The sequence below is a fragment of the Delphinus delphis genome, chromosome 14 (genome assembly GCF_949987515.2).
Source record: "Delphinus delphis chromosome 14, mDelDel1.2, whole genome shotgun sequence".
Lineage (NCBI taxonomy): Eukaryota > Metazoa > Chordata > Mammalia > Artiodactyla > Delphinidae > Delphinus > Delphinus delphis.
The window spans coordinates 20,607,170-20,629,286 of NC_082696.1; the positions used below are offsets into that span (position 1 = coordinate 20,607,170).

The 22,117-nt window shown below is 40.8% G+C and overlaps 1 protein-coding gene across 1 annotated transcript in view; it reads right to left on the reverse strand.

Moving 5' to 3' along the window:
- Positions 1 to 1,789: 1,789 nt before the first annotated feature.
- Positions 1,790 to 22,117, reverse strand: part of STX11 (syntaxin 11) — a 39,800-nt gene continuing 19,472 nt past the window's right edge. Inside the window, exon 2 of the mRNA XM_060029854.1 lies at positions 1,790 to 4,139. Within this exon, the coding sequence (XP_059885837.1) occupies positions 3,271 to 4,134 (864 nt within the window). The 5' untranslated portion in view covers positions 4,135 to 4,139 and the 3' untranslated portion in view covers positions 1,790 to 3,270. The remainder of the gene's footprint in view (positions 4,140 to 22,117) is intronic.

Here is a 22,117-nt window from a genome sequence, read left to right on the forward strand (position 1 = left end):
TTGCTCCGTGCGGCCTGTGGATCTTCCTGGCCCAGGGCTCGAACCCGGGTCCCCTGCATTGGCAGGCGGATTCTTAACCACTGCGCCCATGGAAGTCCCCTGATCAGCTTTTTATAAATTCTAACTCTTATTATCCTGGATAACAATGCATCCTAGGTGAGTATCTTTCCTATTTTGGATATTTCTGGAGTTGTCACCACCTGTAGTCTGTGGCTGTGACTGCAGGGGTTGGCATTTGGCTAGTTAGGAGTCACTGCATATGTTAAAATAGCTTTAAAAGAGTTCCACCTTCAGCCCCTGAAGGATCTATTGTTCTCTGTGATTGGTTCTTTCATTTTGTACATAAGTGACATTAGTGTATGAAATTTGCACATTTGCCACAGTCTTCTTACCCAGAGTCAACTTGCAGAGTTTGCCAAATGAGCGTCACAGGATCAGGTGAACCCAACTCTACAACGCCTCTTGGTGGCACTGGAGCATCCTTTCCTAAGGAAAAAGCCAGCATTTCACCCACTTCTTGGCACCACAGTCAGAGCTAGGAAGGGCTTCTGGGAAACAGGGCAGGATATGGGAAAAGCCAACTGATCCCTTTCCTTTAGTCTATTGTGACCTGGCCTCCACAGCTGAACTTCTTCTGGGACTTTTTGACTCATAGCTTAGAAAGAATTAGGGGAAAACACTTGCCAAATTGAGCAGAACAGCTGCTTCCTGATTAACTATTTTTTGAGTGGAACATCCAATTTCATCTTCATAACACGCTTGGATATAAGGAATGAAATGCCACTGTGAAAACAATTCTTTCATTGTAAAAAAAATTTAAAACCCTAATATTCAAAGAAGATAGGGTCTTGGGTTTTTAAATTCTATTTTATTAAAGACTATTAACAGAAGAATATTTACTTTTCCTCAGAAGTTAATAACTATTAATTTAATTACTAGCAGCTCTCTCAGTCTACAAGAAAGTTATGCAATAATGAACATAGCACTTAGCATGTGCCAGGCACTGTCCTAAGTGCTTTACATATTTAGTCATTTACTTCTTCCAACAACTCTATGAGGTAGGTCCTATTATATCCATTTTACAGATGACGAAACTGAGGCACAGGGAGGTTAAGTAACGTGACCAAATTGTATAGTTGGTATATGGCAAAGTCATGTTTTGAACCCAGAGAGTAGGGTCCTGAATCTGTGTTCTTAACCACTATGCCACACCCAGACAATTACTAAAAACCAGGAAGAAAAATTCTTGCCTTTTCAATAAGCAACAGTACACTAATCTCTTAGTATACTAAAGTGAAGTTTTTACCTAATTCTCCAATGTGAAATGTGGGGAATTAAAAAATACATAGAGCCAGCAAATGCCTTGACTTTTATGAATGATTCCAAACGAAGAAACTGCTTTATGGGTTGAATTCATGAACTATTCTCTCTTACGGAAACTAGCTGGTGGCCTCTATTTCCAATATCTCTTCCCTACGATGAAAGACATAGCAATGGAGCTGTGTGAAGACTTTTTTTTTTAGAGAAAGTTAATTAGGTCATAGGTGAAACCTATCCCTGGAGTTAGCTGAGAAAGAATTGGGAGAAATCTGAGAAGAGCCCAGTGGGACTTGGTTTCCACGATTCTCATATTTAACCATGAAATTAAAATTAGGAGCAGGGCTAGATGTCATGGTCATAAGCAGATTAGTCAGTGAGTTCCAAAGAGTTCACATACTCTTCTTTTTACTCCTTTTAAAAGTTCACTGTCTGAAGGACGCGAGAATAATGACCACTGAATAAACTCTCTCTTTTATTAAATAAGTAGAAAGAGTTAATAGTTGACTCAAAAGAAAGACAGGAAACATGGTAAGTGCGGGTAAGGGCATTACAAAGCTTGCAAATGAAACCAGATCTCCAAAACATGATGATTTTGCTAAACTATTATAAATAACTCAGGAGAGAAAGCAACATACCCCATGTGAATTATTTTTCACTCCCCGCCATTCAGAGTTCCATCCAGTTGTTGAAGCCTCAAGCAGGTGGAAAGATTTTTAAAAGAGTAATTGAAAACGCAGACTAAGATTTAAATGGTCAACACACAAATGCATAAACGGGATGTTTATAATGTAATGTATATTAAACTAACGTGACCAGAATTATTTTATTTTAAATTACTACATTGCCATGCATGAAAAGAATGGGCCACAGTAAAACAAAAGTAATTATTTCTAAGACCGTTTTTTAATATTTCTAGTTCCGTATGCATTTTCAGCATTTGACACCTGTTCTTTACCGTTGTAACCAACACAGAGTTGTTCAAAATAAAGTTTTGACCCAAACTGGACTATGGAGATGCAGATCAGAGTGAGATAAACTCATAACAAGCAAACCAACACCAACAACCAGTAAAAATGTTTCATCGATGTTTATATACCATATTTACAAAAGTAAAGTTAAACCAACTGGTCATTATGTACATGCATTAGTAAATATTGGTAGTTTACATTTACATATATGTGCATTGGTAATAATCAAGTACAAAGATAACTTTTAAATTATTTTTATTTATGAAAAATATATATAATGTGACAAACATACTTCAATTTGAGTGCCTGTTCAATACTCAGTGCTTAAAAATCTTTGGAAAAAAAAAATCCCAAATTACATTCTGATGGAAGATATTAAAAGTAAGAGGTAAGGAAATAATAGTAAGTGTTAAATGTAATTTTAATAAGTAGAGGAGGTGAGCAGAAAGAAGATATACATCCAGGCGGGAATCACAAAGCGTAAACCAGATGAAGAATCAGAAATGGCAGATGTGCAGTTTTTCCCAAGATCGGTTCACTCAAAAATGAACACAACAGAGGTACTTTCAGGATAGGGTAAATGAAGCCTTGATAAGGAGTTCATACTGTGAGCCGATGCAGGACTGACTTCCTCCTAGAGGTCCATGTACAAACATGCCTTGGACATCTACCGTAGAGTACGTTGCCACGTCAGTTCCTTATTTGGCTTCCTTTAAGAGGCAAGGGTGCTATGTGCCATACAATGACCTCACAAAACTTCAGTAGGCATCTGTCCTTACAGATGAAAGAGCAGGTGGGATCAACTCTCTTTCCAAGTACGAGCTGGACTGGAATTCTGGGACCGAGTTTTTTCCTTCTCTAAAGACTGAGGTCCCTAGGGATTAGGGCAACTCACCCCAGTGCAGACAGCCTCAAAATCTTTCCCAGTGTGCTTCCCCTCCCATTCCTGCCGGGGATGGGGTGTGGCGGTCTGGGCCTTCTGCTAGTTGAGGCAGGGGCAGCAGAAGCAGCAGACGGTCCGGCAGGGGTTCTTCTTCTTGTACTGCACGGCCTTGCTCACCTGCACCTTGGCCTGGCCGGTGTAGTCGAGGGTCTTCTGCACGTTGAACTCGATGACGTCCAGGGTGTCAGCCTGCTGCTCCACCAGCATGGCCATCTGCAGGAAGAGGTCGTGCAGGTCGCGGATGCGGCTCTCCAGCCGCAGCATCTCGCGGTGGCGGCTCTCGATCTCGTTGAGGGCCGCCCGCGCGCCCTTCACGTCAGCCAGCAGGTTCTCTGAGAACACGTCCCACTTGCCTTGTTCGAACATGTCCTCGATCTGGTCGCCCGACACGTCCTTGCCCATGATCTCCAGCTGGCGCTGGATGCGGATCTTGCAGTTTTCGCGCTGCTTCATCTCGGCCTGGTTGTACTCGAGCATGGCGGCCTGGAACGGGAGGGTGAGAGCGCTGTACTGTGCGCGCGCGATGCGCGCCACGGCTGAGTGCGCGCCGTGCTGGGCCTCGGCGACCTCGCTCAGCGCCTTCATGGCGCTCAGCTTGCGGTGGATGCTCTCGCCCCGGGCCTTGATGTCCTTGGCAATCGAGTTGGTGTCCCGCTTGATGCTGCTGAGGCGCCTCATGGACGTGAGGAAGCGGGTGTTCTGCTTTCCCAGCCGCTTCACGTCGTAAGTTAGCTGCTGGTTTTCATCCTGAAGGTCCTGGATGTCTCGGTACAAGGATTCCAGGATGTGGTCCGTCTCGAACACGATATCCTCGGGGGGCGAGTCAAATTCATTGTCCTTGTCTGGGAACTGCTGTTCATACCGCTTGGTTAACTCCACAAATTCTACTAGCCGGTCCTTCATTATGCCTGTAAATAGAGATACTGAGGTTAAATTCCTCAGAACTTAATTGAGAGTCAGATATTTGCATTGAGGGAATTAAAGATTGAAATAAAGAAACCTTCTGCTCACTGCTCAGCACTCCCAATTCTTTACTCCTGGGTGTAGGTAAGAAATGCACTAAAGGAGCTAAATGTTTCATAACATTTTGCTAATGAGTAAAGGACTAATATGACTGAGAGTCACGAACACACTTGTATTTTATAGCTTGTAGTATCTCAGTGCAATAGCGGAGGTGCCCGGAACTCAATCAGCAATTTCAAATTTTAGATTGCATTGGGAATCCATCTCTTTTTCTTGCTTTACAGTTCTCCAATAATCACAAATCAAAGCACACTAGAGAAAAGAAAAATAAGAAAAGACTTGCAAGGATAATGATTGTTAATTAAGGCCAGTCAAGGCTTTGGGGCCAACTCTAAGTGTTGTCTATCCTGTGTCTATTTCAGCAGTGGTGAGCATCCTGTACATCATAAGACTTTTTTTTTTTTTTTTTTTTTTTTTGCGGTACGCGGGCCTCTCACTGCTATGGCCTCTCCCGTTGCGGAGCACACGCTCTGGATGCGCAGGCTCAACGGCCATGGCTCACGGGCCCAGCCGCTCCGCGGCATGTAGGATCTTCCCGGACCGGGGTGCGAACCCGTGTCCGCTGCATCGGCAGGCGGACTCTCAACCACTGTGCCACCAGGGAAGCCCAAGAATATTTTTTTAATGATAGAAATCATGGTTTAATTTTTTATCTTAAAAATGTTATAAGAATAAAACATGCTTAAAGTAAAACAACAACAAAATGAACAAAGACAAAAATCTAAAAAGGAAGTATAAAATTTGGTGGAAGCTGAAATCTCCTTGCTCTTCTGCCTAATATCACCTGTACATACTTCAGAGTTTGAATGTCTGTTTGATACTCAGTGCTTAAAAATATTTGGGGGAAAACCCCCAAAATATATTCTACTGGAAGGTATTAAGAGTAAAAGAGATCGAGAAATAGTTAAGTGTTTTATGTGATTTTAGCAAGTAGGAGAGGTGAGCAGAAAGAAGATATTTATCTAGGTGGGAATCACATAGCACAAGTCAGATGAAGAATCAGGAGTGAAAGATGTTCAGCTTTTCCCGAGGTCCCTAGTGGTGTATCATTAACAAAACTTAAAAAAAGTTTTATATGGAAAATTTCAATCGTACACAAGCCCTGTAGCAGTAATATAACTCCCATTTATCCATCACAGAGCAGCAATATTTGCCCACTTTTAATGGCTTCTTGAAACAAGTTGGCAGCTCAAACAGAATTTCCATGTTTTTGTAAGAGTGGTTCTGATCAGTTCCCTGCTTAGCAAGGCACAACCGTGTTCTCTATGTCCATATTTTTTCCAATGAAGTAAAAACTTTCATTTTTAATAGCATGTATAGATGCCAAAATAATAAACATTTTGCCCTTTTATATAAGATTTCGTGGCTAGAAAGATTTCTTTCTACTATATAATTTGCAGAAAAGAGAGGGAAAATGTCAATAGCAGCATTTAATGGCTACTCAATCTATCAGGGATCTTGCTCTCAAATTAGAAGCTTCTCTCAAGTTGAAGTAATTAATTTTACCGCCCCACTAATGGAATGCTGACAAGTTGGATTTAGTGATAAATGGAAAATGGTGAAATACTAACCACAGGTTCTTGTCTGCCATGGTCATTATTTACATAAATTAAGCAAGGTTTTATTCCATAGTGGTGTTTTTGAATACAAGTTATCCTGCTTAAAATGCCATTTCTGCTGTCTAGTGACAAAAATCAATACTGGACTTTCTCAGTGATGGGGAAGGTGACTCCTAGAAGCACAACTGAGAGGCAGAAAAAAGACCCAGGCTGGACCAAAACTATGCCTTCCCTGGCCTGAACTGCCTGATATCCAAATATTTCCTCATTTTGAACAAAATTTAAAGACACACCACAAGTTGGGGGGATTTCAATATATGGCACATAATGGGTTAACTTACTTAATGTATCAATATTAAAAACTCCTGCCTCCCCAAAACAAAAAAACCACTTGCCCAAACAAAGACGATGAAAAGGCAATTCATATAAGAAGAACTATCAATGCCAGCGAACACAGGGATCGTTAATATGTATCAGGTACTTACTGTAATGCCAGTAAACATGTTCTAAGCCCTTTTCATGTGCTACCCTCTTTAGTCTTCATACGGACTTCATGAAGTAGGTGTTGTCATTATCAGAGTTGGTAAGTGAGTTTAAGGAGGTTAAGGAACGTACCCAAGGTCCCCGGTAAGTGAAGAGTCCGGCTCTAGAGTAGCCCCACTTAACCACTACAGTCAACTATCTCCAGCAGGTGTATAAAGGTGAGCGTGAGGGACTTCACTATCAAAACAAGGAAATGCAAATTAAACCACTGAGATTTCTTTTTGCCCCCTAAGCTGGCAGGAATTTTTTTAGATAATGATTTAAAAGAGAATTCTGTGAACGCTGAAAAAAATGCTTATAGGAGGGCAAATTGATAGAACCTTTTTGAGGGCAGCTTAATAGTACGTATAAAAGCTTTTAAAATGTGTTTTGTCTTAAGTACATTTATTCTGCAGGGGTATGTGAAGCTCACTGCTGTAAATATTTTCATCACCACAGTTTTCACAGAAATTCAAAAATGATTTAAAGGCGCAAAAATGAGGTATTGACTGCCACATAATCACAGAGTTTAGAAGGCTATAATGGGATGAAAAGTGTAAATACCATTTTGGGTAGAAAAACTATGTAAAGGGAAGAGAATGAGCAGTGCTACCGTGCATACATCCTGAAATAAAGACTTGAATAATACACATCAAGATGTAGTTTTCTTCAAACTGTGGAATTATAAATGGTTTTAATTACTTCCTTGTGCTTCTCTGTATTTTCCAACATTTTTATAATTTCCATGTAGATTTATTAATTAAATGAAGCCCCAGAAAACTATATTTGTTTAAAGGACTAACTTCTTTTTTTATTGAAAAATGTGAAAGTGAAATATTTGTTGCATTATTTTTTTAACATCATTATTGGAGTGTAATTGCTTTACAATGTTGTGTTAGTTTCTGCTGTATAACAAAGTGAATCAGCTATACATGTACATATATCCCCATATCCCCTCCCTCTTGCGTCTCCCTCCCACCCTCCCTGTCCCACCCCTCTAGGTGATCACAAAGCACCAAGCTGACCTCCCTGTGCTATGCGGCTGCTTCCCACTAGTTATCTATTCTGCATTTGGTAGTGTATATATGTAAAGGACTAACTTTTTAAAGTCCTTCTTTAAGGTGCATGCATTGCAATCAGGTTATCACCTTATATGACATGGGGAAAGTACATTAGTTGACTAGCATCAAGTTGAGCTGTATTTATCTGCTTATGTTAGTATCCAATATATTCTACTCTGAAACAAGTGGATAGGACAGAGAATGGATAAATTTTGATGAACAAGGCAAGAAACGGTGATGGATGCAAGGAAGGCTTAGGAGGAACTATCATGGAAGGTAAGGGTGGTTAAGGGGCAGCATCACACACCAGAACATTAGGAGCCTGCTTGTTGGTCTCCCACTACTCCTAGACAGGTCCCAGGCTCTGTATTACTCTCCTAAAGCCCTGAAAAAGCTATTTGGGGGAATCATTTCATTCATAATATGAAGAGCAAAGTGCACTGCAATCATATAGAAAATGGCCTTGGAAGAATACAGTCAGAGGCAGTCACTCCTTCTCAAGACCTAACAACATGAAGCCATGGGTCCTAAATCAGGTGAAGGTCTAAGCTCACGTGAAGGCTCAAGTCCATAATCTGGTAAGGGGAGAGTCAGGAAGGGTGTGGGGAACTCAAGATTCTCTCTGCAGGTGTAGACAAGAAAGTAGCCTTTACCTTGCCTTCCGGCCCACCTTTTCTGGCCCAGCCCAGTCCCAAAGGAGTTGGTCCCACTGATCTAGAAGGTTTCCTGGTTGCCAAGGAGGAAACATTAGGAAAACTACAACAGAAAAAAGTCAACCAAGAGGCTTCTAAAAATGTTCCCCAAAAGGTTAAAATGGGGGAGACCTTCAAGATGGCAGAGGAGTAAGACGTGGAGATCACCTTCCTCCCCACAAACACATCAGAAATACACCTACACGTGGAACAACTCCTACAGAACACCTACTGAACGCGCAGAAGACCTCAGACCTCCCAAAAGGTAAGAAATCCCCCACCTACCTGGGTAGGGGAAAAGAAAAAAGGAAAAACAGAGACAAAAGAATAGGGATGGGACCTGCACCAGTGGGAGGGACCTGTGAAGGAGGAAAGGTGTCCACACACTAGGAAGACCCTTCGCGGGCAGAGACTGAGGGTGGCGGAGGGGGGGAAGCTTCGGAGCCGCGGAGAACAGCGCAGCAACAGGGGTGCGGAGGGCAAAGCGGAGAGATTCCCTCACAGAGGATCAGGGCCAACCGGCATTCACCAGCCCGAGAGGCTTGTATGCTCACCCGCCGGGGCGGGCGGGGCCGCGAGCTGAGGCTCGGGCTTTGGTCGGAGCGCAGGGAGAGGACTGGGGTTGGCGGCGTGAACACAGCCTGCAGGGTTTAGTGCACCACGGCTGGCCGGGAGGGAGTCTGGGAGAAAGTCTGGAACTGCTGAAGAGGCAAGAGACCATTGTTTTGGGGGTGAGCGAGGAGAGGGGATTCAGAGCACCACCTAAACGAGCTCCAGGGACGGGCGCGAGCCGCGGCTATCAGCGCGGACCCCAGAGGCGGGCATGAGACGCTAAGGCTGTTGCTGCCGGCACCAAGAAGCCTGTGTGCGAGCACAGGTCACTCTCCACACCCACCTTCCGGAAAGCCTGTGCAGCCCGCCACTGCCAGGGTCCCGGGATCCAGGGACAACTTCCCCAGGAGAACGCACGGCGCACCTCAGGCTGGTGCAACGTCACGCCGGCTCTGCCGCCGCAGGCTCGCCCCGCCTCCGTACCCCTCCCTCCCCCCGGCCTGAGTGAGCCAGAGCCCCTGAATCAGCGGCTCCTTTAACCCCGTCCTGTCTGAGCGAAGAACAGATGCCCTCAGGCGACCTACACGCAGAGGCGGGTCCAAATCCAAAGCTGAACCCCGGGAGCTGTGCGAACGAAGAGAAAGGGAAATGTCTCCCAGCAGCCTCAGGAGCAGCGGATTAAAGCTCCACAATCAAGTTGATGTACCCTGCATCTGTGGAATACCTGAATAGACAACGAATCATTGCAAAATTGGGGCGATGGACTTTGGGAGCAACTGTAGACTTGGGGTTTGCTGTATGCGACTGACTGGTTTCTGGGTTTATGTTTATCTTAGTTTAGTATTTAGAGTTTATTATCATTGGTAGATTTGTTTATTGATTTGGTTGCTGTCTTCCTTTTTCTTTCATATATGTATATATATTTTTTCTTTTTCTCTTTTTGTGAGTGTGTATGTGTATGCTTCTTTGTGTGATTTTTGTCTGTATAGCTTTTTGTTTTTGCGGTACGTGGACCTCTCACTGTTGTGGCCTCTCCCATTTCATTGCAGAGCACAGGCTCCGGACGCGCAGGCTCAGCGGCCATGGCTCACGGGCCCAGCCCCTCCACGGCATGCGGGATCCTCCTGGTCCGGGGCACGAACCCGTGTCCCCTGCATCGGCAGGCGGACTCTCAACCACTGCGCCACCAGGGAAGCCCTGTCTGTATAGCTTTGCTTTTACCATTTGTCCTAGGGTTCTGTCTGTCCATTATTATTTTGTTTTTTTTTAATATAGTTTTTAGTACTTCTTATCATTGATGGACCTGTTTCTTGGTTTGGTTGCCCTCTTCTTCCTTTTTTCTTTTTTTTTTAACTTTAAAATTTTTTTTATTTTTAATAATTAAAAATTCTTTTTATTTTAAAAACTTTATTTCTTTATATTTTCTCTTTTCTTTCCTTTTTTCTCCCTTTCTTCTGAGCCATGTGGCTGACAGGGTCTCGGTGCTCCAGCCAGGTGTCAGGCCTGCACCTCTGAGGTGGGAGAGCCAAGTTCAGGACACTGGTCCACCAGAGACCTCCTGGCTCCATGTAATATCAATTGGCGAAAGCTCTCCCAGAGATCTCCATCTCAACGCTAAGACCCAGCTCAACTCAATGACCAGCAAGCTACAGTGCTGGACACCCTATGCCAAACAACTAGCAAGACAGGAACACAACCCCACCCATTAGCAGAGAGGCTGCCTAAAATCATAAGAAGGTCACAGACACCCTGAAACACACCACCGTATGCGGTCCTGCCCACCAGAAAGACAAGATCCAGCCTCATCCACCAGAACACAGGCACTAGTTGCCTCCACCAGGAAGCCTACACAACCCACTGAACCAACCTTAGCCACTGGGGACAGACACCAAAAACAACGGGAACTATGAACCTGCAACCTGCGAAAAGGAGACCCCAAACACAGTAAGTTAAGCAAAATGAGAACACAGAGAAACACACAGCAGATGAAGAAGCAAGGTAAAAACCCACCAGACCAAACAAATGAAGAGGAAATAGGCAGTCTACCTGAAAAAGAATTCAGAGTAATGACAGTAAAGATGATCCAAAATCTTGGAAATAGAATGGAGAAAATACAAGAAACGTTTCACAAGGACCTAGAAGAACTAAAGAGCAAACAAACAAAGATGAACAACACAGTAAATGAAATTAAAAGTTCTCTAGAAGGAATCAATAGCAGAATAACTGAGGCAGAAGAACGGATAAGTGACCTGGAAGATAAAATAGTGGAAATAACCACTTCAGAGCAGAATACAGAAAAAAGAATGAGAAGAATTGAGGAACGTCTCAGAGACCTCTGGGACAATATTAAATGCACCAACATTCGAATTATAGGGGTCCCAGAAGAAGAAGAGAAAAAGAAAGGAACTGAGAAAATATTTGAAGAGATTATAGTTGGAAACTTCCCTAATATGGGAAAGGGAATAGTCAATCAAGTCCAGGAAGCACAGAGAGTCCCATACAGGATAAATCCAAGGAGAAATACACCAAGACACATGTTAATCAAACTATCAAAAATTAAATACAAAGAAAAAATATTAAAAGCAGTAAGGGAAAAACAACAAATAACATACAAGAGAATCCCCATAAGGTTAACAGCTGATCTTTCAGCAGAAACTCTGCAAGCCAGAAGGGAGTGGCAAGACATATTTAAAATGATGAAATGGAAAAACCTACAACCAAGATTACTCTACCCAGCAAGGATCTCACTGAGATTCAATGGAGAAATTAAAACCTTTAGAGACAAGCAAAAGCTAAGAGAATTCAGCACCACAAAACCAGCTTTACAAATGCTAAAGGAACTTCCCTAGGCAGGAAACACAAGAGAAGGAAAAAACCTACAATAACAAACCCAAAACAATTAAGAAAATGGTAATAGGAACATACATATCGGTAATTACCTTAAATGTAAATGGATTAAATGCTCCCACCAGAAGACACAGACTGGCTCAATGGATACAAAGACAAGACCCGTATATATGCTGTCTACAAGAGACCCACTTCAGACCTAGGGATACACACAGACTGAAAGTGAGGGGATGTAAAGAGGTATTCCATGCAAATGGAAATCAAAAGAAAGCTGGAGCAGCAATTCTCATATCAGACAAAATAGACTTTAAAATAAAGACTATTACAAGAGACAAAGAATGACACTACATAATAATCAAGGGATCAGTCCAAGAAGAAGCTATAACAGTTATAAATATTTATGCACCCAACACAGGAGCACCTCAACACATAAGGCAAATGCTAACAGCCATAAAAGGGGAAATCAACAGTAACACAATCATAGTAGGGGACTTTAACACCCCACTTTCACCAATGGACAGATCATCCAAAATGAAAATACATAAGGAAACACAAGCTTTAAATGATACATTAAACAAGATGGACTTAATTGATATTTATAGGACATTCTATCCAAAAGCAACAGAATACACTTTCTTCTCAAGTTCTCATGGAACATTCTCCAGGATAGATCATATCTTGGGTCACAAATCAAGCCTTGGTAAATTTAAGAAAATTGAAATCGTATCAAGTATCTTTTCCGACAACAACGCTATGAGACTAGATATCAATTACAGGAAAAAAATCTGTAAAAAATACAAACACATGGAGGCTAAACAATACACTACTAAATAACCAAAAGCTCACTGAAGAAATCACAGAGGAAATCAAAAAATACCTACAAACAAATGACAATGAAAACACGATGACCCAAAACCTATGGGATGCAGCAAAAGCAGTTCTAAGAGGGAATTTTATAGCAATACAATCCTACTTCAAGAAACCAGAAACATCTCAAATAAACAACCTAACCTTACACCTAAAGCAATTAGAGAAAGAAGAACAAAAAAACCACAAAGTTAGCAGAAGGAAAGAAATCATAAAGATCAGAGCAGAAATAAATGAAAAAGAAATGAAGGAAATGATAGCCAAGATCAGTAAAACTAATAGCTGGTTCTTTGAGAAGATAAACAAAATTGATAAACCATTAGCCAGACTCACCAAGAAAAAAAGGGAGGAGCCTCAAATCAGTAGAATTAGAAATGAAAAAGAAGTAACAACTGACACTGCAGAAATACAAAGGATCATTAGAGATTACTACAAGCAACTATATGCCAATAAAATGGACAACCTGAAAAAAATGGACAAATTCTTAGAAAAGCACAACTTCCCAAGACTGAACCAGGAAGAAATAGAAAACATAAACAGACCAATCACAAGCACTGAAATTGAGACTGTGATTAAAAATCTTCCAACAAACAAAAGCCCAGAACCAGATGGCTTCACAGGTGAATTCTACCAAACATTTAGAGAAGAGCTAACACCCATCCTTCTCAAACTTTTCCAAAATATAGCAGAGGGAGGAACACACCCAAACTCATTCTACAAGGCCATCATCACCCTGATACCAAAACCAGACAAGGATGTCACAAAGAAAGAAAACTACAGGCCAATATCACTGATGAACATAGATGCAAAAATCCTCAACAAAATACTAGCAAACAGAATCCAACAGCACATTAAAAGGATCATACACCATGATCAAGTGGGGTTTATCCCAGGAATGCAAGGATTTTTCAGTATATGTAAATCAATCAATGTGATAAACCATATTAACAAATTGAAGGAGAAAAACCATATGATCATCTCAATAGACGAAGAAAAAGCTTTTGACAAAATTCAACACCCATTTATGGTAAAAACCCTCCAGAAAGTAGGCATAGAGAGAACTTACCTCCACATAATAAAGGCCATATATGACAAATCCACAGCCAACATCGTTCTCAATGGTGAAAAACTGAAACCATTTCCTCTAAGATCAGGAACAAGACAAGGTTGTCCACTCTCACCACTATTATTCAACATAGTTTTGGAATTTTTAGCCACAGCAGTCAGAGAAAAAAAAGAAATAAAAGGAATACAAATCGGAAAAGAAGTAAAGCTGTCACTGTTTGCATATGACATGATACTATACATAGAGAATCCTAAAGATACTACCAGAAAACTACTAGAGCTAATCAGTGAATTGGGTAAAGTAGCAGGATACAAAATTAATGCACAGAAATCTCTTGCATTCCTATACACTAATGCTGAAAAATCTGAAAGAAAAATTAAGGAAACACTCCCATTTACCACTGTGACAAAAAGAATAAAATACCTAAGAATAAACCTACCTAAGGAGACAAAAGACCTGTATGCAGAAAACTATAAGACACTGCTGAAAGAAATTAAAGATGATACAAATGGAGAGATATACCATGTTCATGCATCAGAAGAATCAACATTGTGAAAATGACTCTACTACCCAAAGCAATCTACAGATTCAATGCAATCCCTATCAAATCACCAATGGCATTTTTCACAGAACTAGAAAAAAAAATTCACAATTTGTATGGAAACACAAAAGACCCCGAATAGCCAAAGCAATCTTGAGAACGAAAAACGGAGCTCGAGGAATCAGGCTCCCCGATTTCAGACTATACTACAATGCTACAGTAATCAAGACAGTATGGTACTGGCACAAAAACAGAAATATAGATCAATGGAACAGGATAGAAAACCCAGAGATAAGCCCATGCACATATGGTCACCTTATTTTTGATAAAGGAGGCAAGAATATACAATGGAGAAAAGACAGCCTCTTCAATAAGTGGTGCTGGGAAAACTGGACAGCTACATGTGAAAGAATGAAATTAGAACACTCCGTAACACCATACACAAAAATAAACTCAAAATGGATGAAAGACCTAAATGTAAGGTCAGACACTATCAAACTCTTAGAGGAAAACATAGGCAGAACACTCTATGACATAAATCACAGCAAGATACATTTTGACCCACCTCCTAGAGAAATGGAAATAAAAACAAAAATAAACAAATGGGACCTAATGAAACTTAAAAGCTTTTGCACAGCAAAGAAAACCATAAAGAAGACCAAATGTCCACCCTCAGAATGGGAGAAAATATTTGCAAATGAAGCAATTGACAAAGGATTAATCTCCAAAATTTACAAGCAGCTCATGCAGCTCAATAACAAAAAAAACAAACAACGCAATCCAAAAATGGGCAGAAGACCTAAATAGACATTTCTCCAAAGAAGATATACAGACTGCCAACAAACACATGAAAGAATGCTCAACATCATTAATCATTAGAGAAATGCAAATCAAAACTGTAATGAGGTATCACCTCACACCAGTCAGAATGGCCATCAAAAAATCTAGAAACAAAAAATGCTGGAGAGGGTGTGGAGAAAAGGGAACACTCTTGCACTGCTGGTGGGAATGTGAATTGATACAGCCACTATGGAGAACAGTATGGAGGTTCTTTAAAAAACTAAAAATAGAACTCCCATATGACTCAGCAATCCCACTACTGGGCATATCCCTGAGAAAACCATAGTTCAAAAAGAGTCATGTACCACAATGTTCATTGCAGTTCTATTTACAGTAGCCAGGACATGGAAGCAACCTAAGTGTTCATCAACTGATGAAAGGATAAAGAAGATGTGGCACATATATACAATGGAATATTACTCAGCCATAAAAGGAAACAAAATTGAGTTATTTGTAGTGAGGTGGACGGCCCTAGAGACTTTCACATAAAGTGAAATAAGTCAGAAGGAGAAAAATAAACACTGTATGCTAACATATACATATGGAATCTAAAAAAAAAAAATGGTTATGAAGAACCTAGGGGCAGGACAGGAATAAAGACGCAGACTTAGAGAATGGACTTGAGGACACGGGGAGGGGGAAGGGTAAGCTGGGACGAAGTGAGAGAGCAGCATTGACATATATACACTACCAAATGTAAAACAGATAGCTAGTGGGAAGCAGCCACATAGCACAGGGAGATCAGCTCGGTGCTTTGTGACCACCTAGTGAGGTGGGATACGGAGGGTGGGAGGAAGACGCAACAGGGAGGAGATATGGGGATATATGTATATGTATAGCTGATTCACTTTGTTATAAAGCAGAAGCTAACACACCATTGTAAAGCAATTATACTCCAATAAAGATGTTAAAACAAAAAAAAGGTTAAAATGTACTCCTTACTGTAGTTATACCAAAATATAGAAGTAGGCACAGAAAGAACATCAAAATAAGCTACACATTCAAGAGCCTAGCTCTATACGGTGATATCTGAAAAAGGGAACTATAGCAAATGAGAAAGAAAAGTCAAACAATTCTGTTGACTTTCCTATCTCATTATGATAAAGGATAATGTAATAAACTTTGGTAAATTGTATTCATAAAGTTGTTAAAATGAACCCTGCTTTGATTCACATGGAGATGAAGAATTTAAAAGAAAATTTACAACCAGCTACCAGAAATCTGCTTCTGTTTTCTAATTTTCTTTTCAGGCACGCATGTCATCTGTCCTGAGACCTGAATCCCATAGGGAAGTTGGGGAAATTATGTACGCCTTCTTTCGTTGGGCAATATGATTTGATGTAAGAGAAAATAAAGACAGATGATGGTAGCTCAGTGACTCTCAGACTTAAGGAGGCAACAGCAACTTTTGGAGAGCCACAAACATTACAGATGCCTGCGACCATGGAGGTTCTGATTCAGAGGGTCTAGGATGACCTATGGGTGATTTTAATGCACATTCAAATTTGTGACCCATTCCATAGATACTTACCATAGCAGCTTTTTATTCATAAACATCATGCAATACTGAATGATAATAGTCCCCAGGTTGGGGCAGTTTTGATAAGCAAACAACTGATACGGAAGGATTCAGAAAGATAGGGAAAGGAAGATTCAGAAAATAGGTTTCTACCTGCCTCAGAAGATCAATGAGTGGGAGTTATGACTACCTAAACAACGCAACATGCTGGGTGCTACAAGGAATAACCAATGAAAGCATTATTCCTTACTTGCTTCTAAGGGAACCAGTTATAAACAACAACACATAGTCATATCTCTGATCATAAAAGAGAGGCTTTGTGCTGACTTATTTTAAGGAGAACAAGAAAAAAACTGTTTGTACATAGTTTCGGGCTAAGTTGCCCCCAGCCCCCTCCTGTCCACCAGAAATTCATATGTTGAAGCCCTAATCCCAGTACTTCAGAATATAATTCTATTTGGAGATAAGGTCTTTAAAGAGAGAATTAAGTTTAAAAGAGATCTTTATATAATACATACATTATAATACCGTAAGCAATACCTATACTGAGTAAATTTTGCCTACTACCAGGAAAAAATAAAAACCTATCCCTGTTTCGCAGCAATATGTGAGAAACTTCAGACACAGGGAGATACAATGCAGAGCAGCAGATATACAAATCATATGAGGTTTATTATGGAGATCAACTTATAGATTACAGGAGGGGAAGGAATCCAAAAGCATGGAAGAGCTTTCCTTTCTGTATTTACAATGAAGAGATGTTTTAGAGGCTACTCGTATGTAATGTGAGTGCAGAAAGTTTAGGATTCTTGTTTCAACAGAAACTAAAGTACACATTTAGACACACACATACACACACATATAAACACACAGAGGATTCAATTACAGGTAAAACTAAAAAGATCCTGCCCCCAGACATATGCTCCAAATGAGCACTTTCAAGCAGTGACTTGAAACATAGCACCCAGGGACTTCCCTGGTGGTCCAGTGATTAAGACTCCGTGCTTCCCCTGCAGGGGGCACAGGTTCAATCCCTGGTCGGGGAACTAAGATCCTGCGTGCCTCAGGGTGTGGCCGAAAAAAAAAAAAATCCCACACACACACACAAAAAATGTAGCACCCACATTTTGATTTTCAGATTTTATAATCTCTATCTCCTATATCCTGATTTTATACGAATTTTTAAAATCTTGTTAAAAGAAAATGATGATTACAAATCAGAATGTGTCTTTATGCCTAGGTCCACCACTGGTCCATATGGTGCCTTGATGAGCCCTTGTGTAGGGACCATATGACATCTGCCATATGACATCTCTGGGTGGATGCAGCCCTGCTCCAGGGCACAGGAACTGATAATCTGGGCATGGGACAGGTTTCCAGCCCCCCTCATCCCTGTGCTGAACACAACTTGCACAGCCCTATGGGATCACCCTGAAAACACCTTTCTCAACCACCTTGCCCAGTCCCTCCTACCCATCACCACCACAGACCTGCAGCAGGGGCCAGGAAATCCCATAGGTCCTGTGTCACAGTAATTTAGCGGTTACTTTTTAGGACACACCATAGTAACACGACCCTTAAAGGGCAAGGAGTGTACTTTCCCAGCCAGGTTGATTCAGATCCATAAATAATAATTTCACTCAAATAAGTAAAACCTGATGTTTTAAGCAATTTGCCTAAAGTCACACAGTTAATAAATATGGAACTGAGATCTGAATCCAGAAAATCTGACTTGAGAGATTCTGTAAACCACAAAGCTACACTAGCGTCTTTTTCCTGAGCCTCGCCCTAAAAAGGTTTCTGAAATCGTTAATCTTATAGGGAACTTACTCCCTGTCTTAGTCCATCTGAGTTGCTGTAACAACATACTACATACTGGATGGCTTATAAGCAACAGAAATTTGCTTATAAACAACGGAAATTTATTTCTCACAGTTCTGGAGGCTGGAAGTCTGAAATCAGGGTGCCAGCATGGTCAGGTTCTGTGTCTGGTAAAGGCCTGCTTCCTCGTTCATAAAGGCCTGCTTCCTCGGCCTTCTTCTCACGGTAACCTCACATGGCAGAAGTGGCAAGCAAGCTCTCTGGGGTCTCTTTTATGGGGCCACTAATCCCATTCATGAGGGCTCCACCCTCATGACCTAGTCACTTCCCAAAGACCTCACCTCCCAATACCATCACCTTGGGGTTAGGATTTCAACACATCAATTTTGGGGGGAACACAAGCATCCAGATCGTAGCATTCCCTAATTGAGGTTTTATATTTGGAGCAATTATTAGCTTCTAATAACATAGATCTGGATGAACACATGAAAACCTTTTCACTATTACAAACATTACCTTCTCTCCCACAATAATCTCTTCATATCAGTTTCCCCAACACTGTAATGTTTCAGTTATTAGAGCACTCAATCAGGTAGTCACTCATCACAACTGTCCAAAAGCCCACAAAATTATTAGCAATCACAGATAATTCTCTTCTAACAAAGATTCACTGTGGTTATGACTGACCCAAGACTTTTGAAATACCAAAGCACTGATACTTGGAGGCAGAAGTTTTACAGTCAGGGGCATAGAATTGGCAATTGAGGGAATGCTAGCAGATGGCCTTGCTAAGGGAGAAAGTAAAGAGAGGAGCGCTCCAGGTTCAAGGGTCAAATCATCCATACGAGTTTTTCTACTGTTATCTGTATCAGCATTCACAAACAAACACAGTTGTTGCTGTATCTTACATCTGATTTGGCTTTGGCCTTGGAATGTGAAGCAAACTTTTGTCTGGAAAATACAGAGGAAATCTATGTAGAAAGAAAAAATGATGGGGAATAAATCATTGAGTCTGGTTTAATTAAACTTTATATTTCATAAAAATATAAAGTTTTTTTATGGAGTATTTTTAAAAAGAGAAGTCAATAGAGTTTTCAGGATCATTAATGACTTTTCTTTTCCAACTCATAATACTAGCTAAGGACAATCCCACAGAATTTTTACATTTCTTTTTCTGTTCCTCTTCCTCTTAAAGTCCTATAAGCCACTGATCCTAATCCTGTTGGCTGGTTACTCCTCTTTAATCCTCCAAGGAAACAAATTATTATTTTCAGCTGGCATTTTTTACACGACTGCAGAAAAATCTCAGTTATCCAACATCATCAGTGCATGAGGTTTTCTTGTGTAAGCGACTTTTACCTAACCAAAGTTTCTCCCTCAAACTTGAAAATTATTCACTCCTTTTTGTTGGAAATCCTCTTCTAAACTGCATTGACATATTTCATTGCTTCCTTAAAGAGAGAACATTGGACACAATTTACTGGTGACTCAGATTATCATTACTAACATCTCTGAACTGTGTGATGATACACTTTTATTTTGAAATGTTTCTCTTTCCTCATGGTTACAAGGTCAAACCTTACCACAGTCATCTCCATATACTGCTGTTGACATTCCTCTCTCTCCCCATACAGGTTGTATCAGACCAAGAAATTATATAAAAACCAAGCATTTAACAATGGTAAGCTATAAGTGGGTCAGCAACACTCTAGAGTCGAAACTAAGTAAAGCAAGGAAAGAAAAACTAACTCAGTCAGTGGCAAACTGAGTGTCCAATGTGAGCCTGCCTTTTTACTGGACAACCCAGTAAACAATATATAACCAACCCAGTAAACAATATATAACCAACCCAGTAAACAATATATAACCCAGTAAACATATAACCAACCCATCAACAATCTTCACAATAACTATGAAAGAACCAAATTGTTAGATTATTTCCATGATATGATGACTATCAATTCTAACCTACTTTCTTGACCTGACTTCCTACGTGGCCCATTCTTTCCCCCCCAAATATGTACATACTCTTTGTAAACAGTTGAAAAAAACTTTTCAACCAACATTCTTTCCATGTCCTCCAATCAAGAGGTATAGACTATTTCTCAACTTCTTGAATTTGGAGTGTGGCCATTAGACTGGAACTTGCTCTGGCTAATGAGATGTTAGTAAATATAATGCAAGCAGAGGCTTGAAAAGCACTTGTGCAAAAGAGCTTATTACTCTTGTAACAGACCCCTGATACAACCATATGAAGAAGCCTGGGCTAGCCTGCAGGAGGATGAGACCCAGGGGTTTTAGTAATCCCAGCTGAACCCAGCCCACAGCTAACCCACCGACTGACTGTAGCCACATGAATGAGCCAGGAGACACCAACAGAAGATGGATCAACCAATCGAAAGAACTGTGAGAAATAATTAATCATTGCTGTTGAAGCCATTAAGATTTGTAGCAGTTTCTTAAGCCACAAAAACTAACATACAGAAATTGGTACCTAGAAGTAGCATGTTGCCATAACAAAAACCTAAAATATTCAGTATCAGCTCTGGGACCAGACAGCAGGTGAAAAGTAGTGAGATAACTATTAGCAAAACCCAGAAAAATAGCATGCAAACTGTTTGTGGAGACTGGAGAAGCGATGAGGAAACTGTACAGCAGTCAGGGAAAAAGGCAACCCACATTCTGCTGCAGCAAAACAACTGGCAAAAGTGATGTCTGTGGCAGCATGAAAGATACACAATGAACTTTGAAGTTAGCTGCAAAGATCTCCAGGAAGAATGTTGCAAGAGTTCACTGAGTGTTTCTAGCTGCATATAAGGTTCTGCAAAAGAGGGATGAGCTGAAAAATGAATTATCTGGTTAATAAGCATTATTTAGAGAAAACAGAGAAGAACCAGAACTCATGTGACTGGAAAAGAAAATCTTTTCTCTCTCCAGTCTCTTCAGCTAGAGGACAAGAATTTTAGAGCAAGAAATGGCCTCAGAGTGAAGACCTTTGTAAAATTTAACGTGGTGCCTCATAGCGCTTCTCAGCTGGACAAAAGGGCCTCTAAGACTCCCTGAGGCACTGTCTCATAGCAGCTTGATGCTCAACCCACAGCAGAGACAGATATGTCTGACCAGAAAAAAAATTCTGGCTGTGGGTTTCAGGGGCCTGAACCCTACGGGAGTCTTAGGAAATGCACAACGTTTTTAAGAGAGTTTTACTAACAAGCACAAAAGTATGACCTAAAGCAGACAGAGACCATTCAAAGAAAAAGAGGCCTCTGGATGCTCGAGTTTTTACAGTAAGAACTAGGCTAAGGAAGTTATTTAGAAGCAAAAATAAGCCATTTCTTATGGAAAAGGAAGAATGTTTCAGAGGGTAGAGCCAAGAGCAGTAGAGAAATAGACACCAGTGACCCATTCCCGAGGAAGAGAACTGGGTCCTAATCAAGGGACCTCCCCTTGCTCAGGAGTGGGGGGACACCTAGCAGCACGGACCTGGATAGAGTTGCTGTGGAGTGCTGATGCTGTTTATATTGTTTCTGTAGTTTTGCGGGGGTTATCTTTTCCCTATTTCACCATGATACGTTGGGTGTGTATGGGGAAGTAACTTGTTTATGATAACTAAAAACTATGATAACTAGATAACTAAAATATATGATAGTTATGTTATATAGAGAGTATATATATCTATATGCTATATAGATATATGATCGTTATCTATGATAACTAGATAACTAAAAAGTTCATTGTCTCAGGATCAAGAGGATCCACATCTCAAGGGCTGTATCTGAGGGGTCTCATCTGTATCCAGAAGTGATGCAGATCATGGATAAGCCTCTGGACTCAGAGGCTGATGCCTTAATGGGATGAGGCTTCTGAAAATCCTACGATGGGGGGAGTGTTTCTTTCTTGCAGGAGAAATGTGAGTCATTTTTACCAAAGGCAGACTATATTTGATTGCCAAAAAACAAACAAACAAACCAGCCAC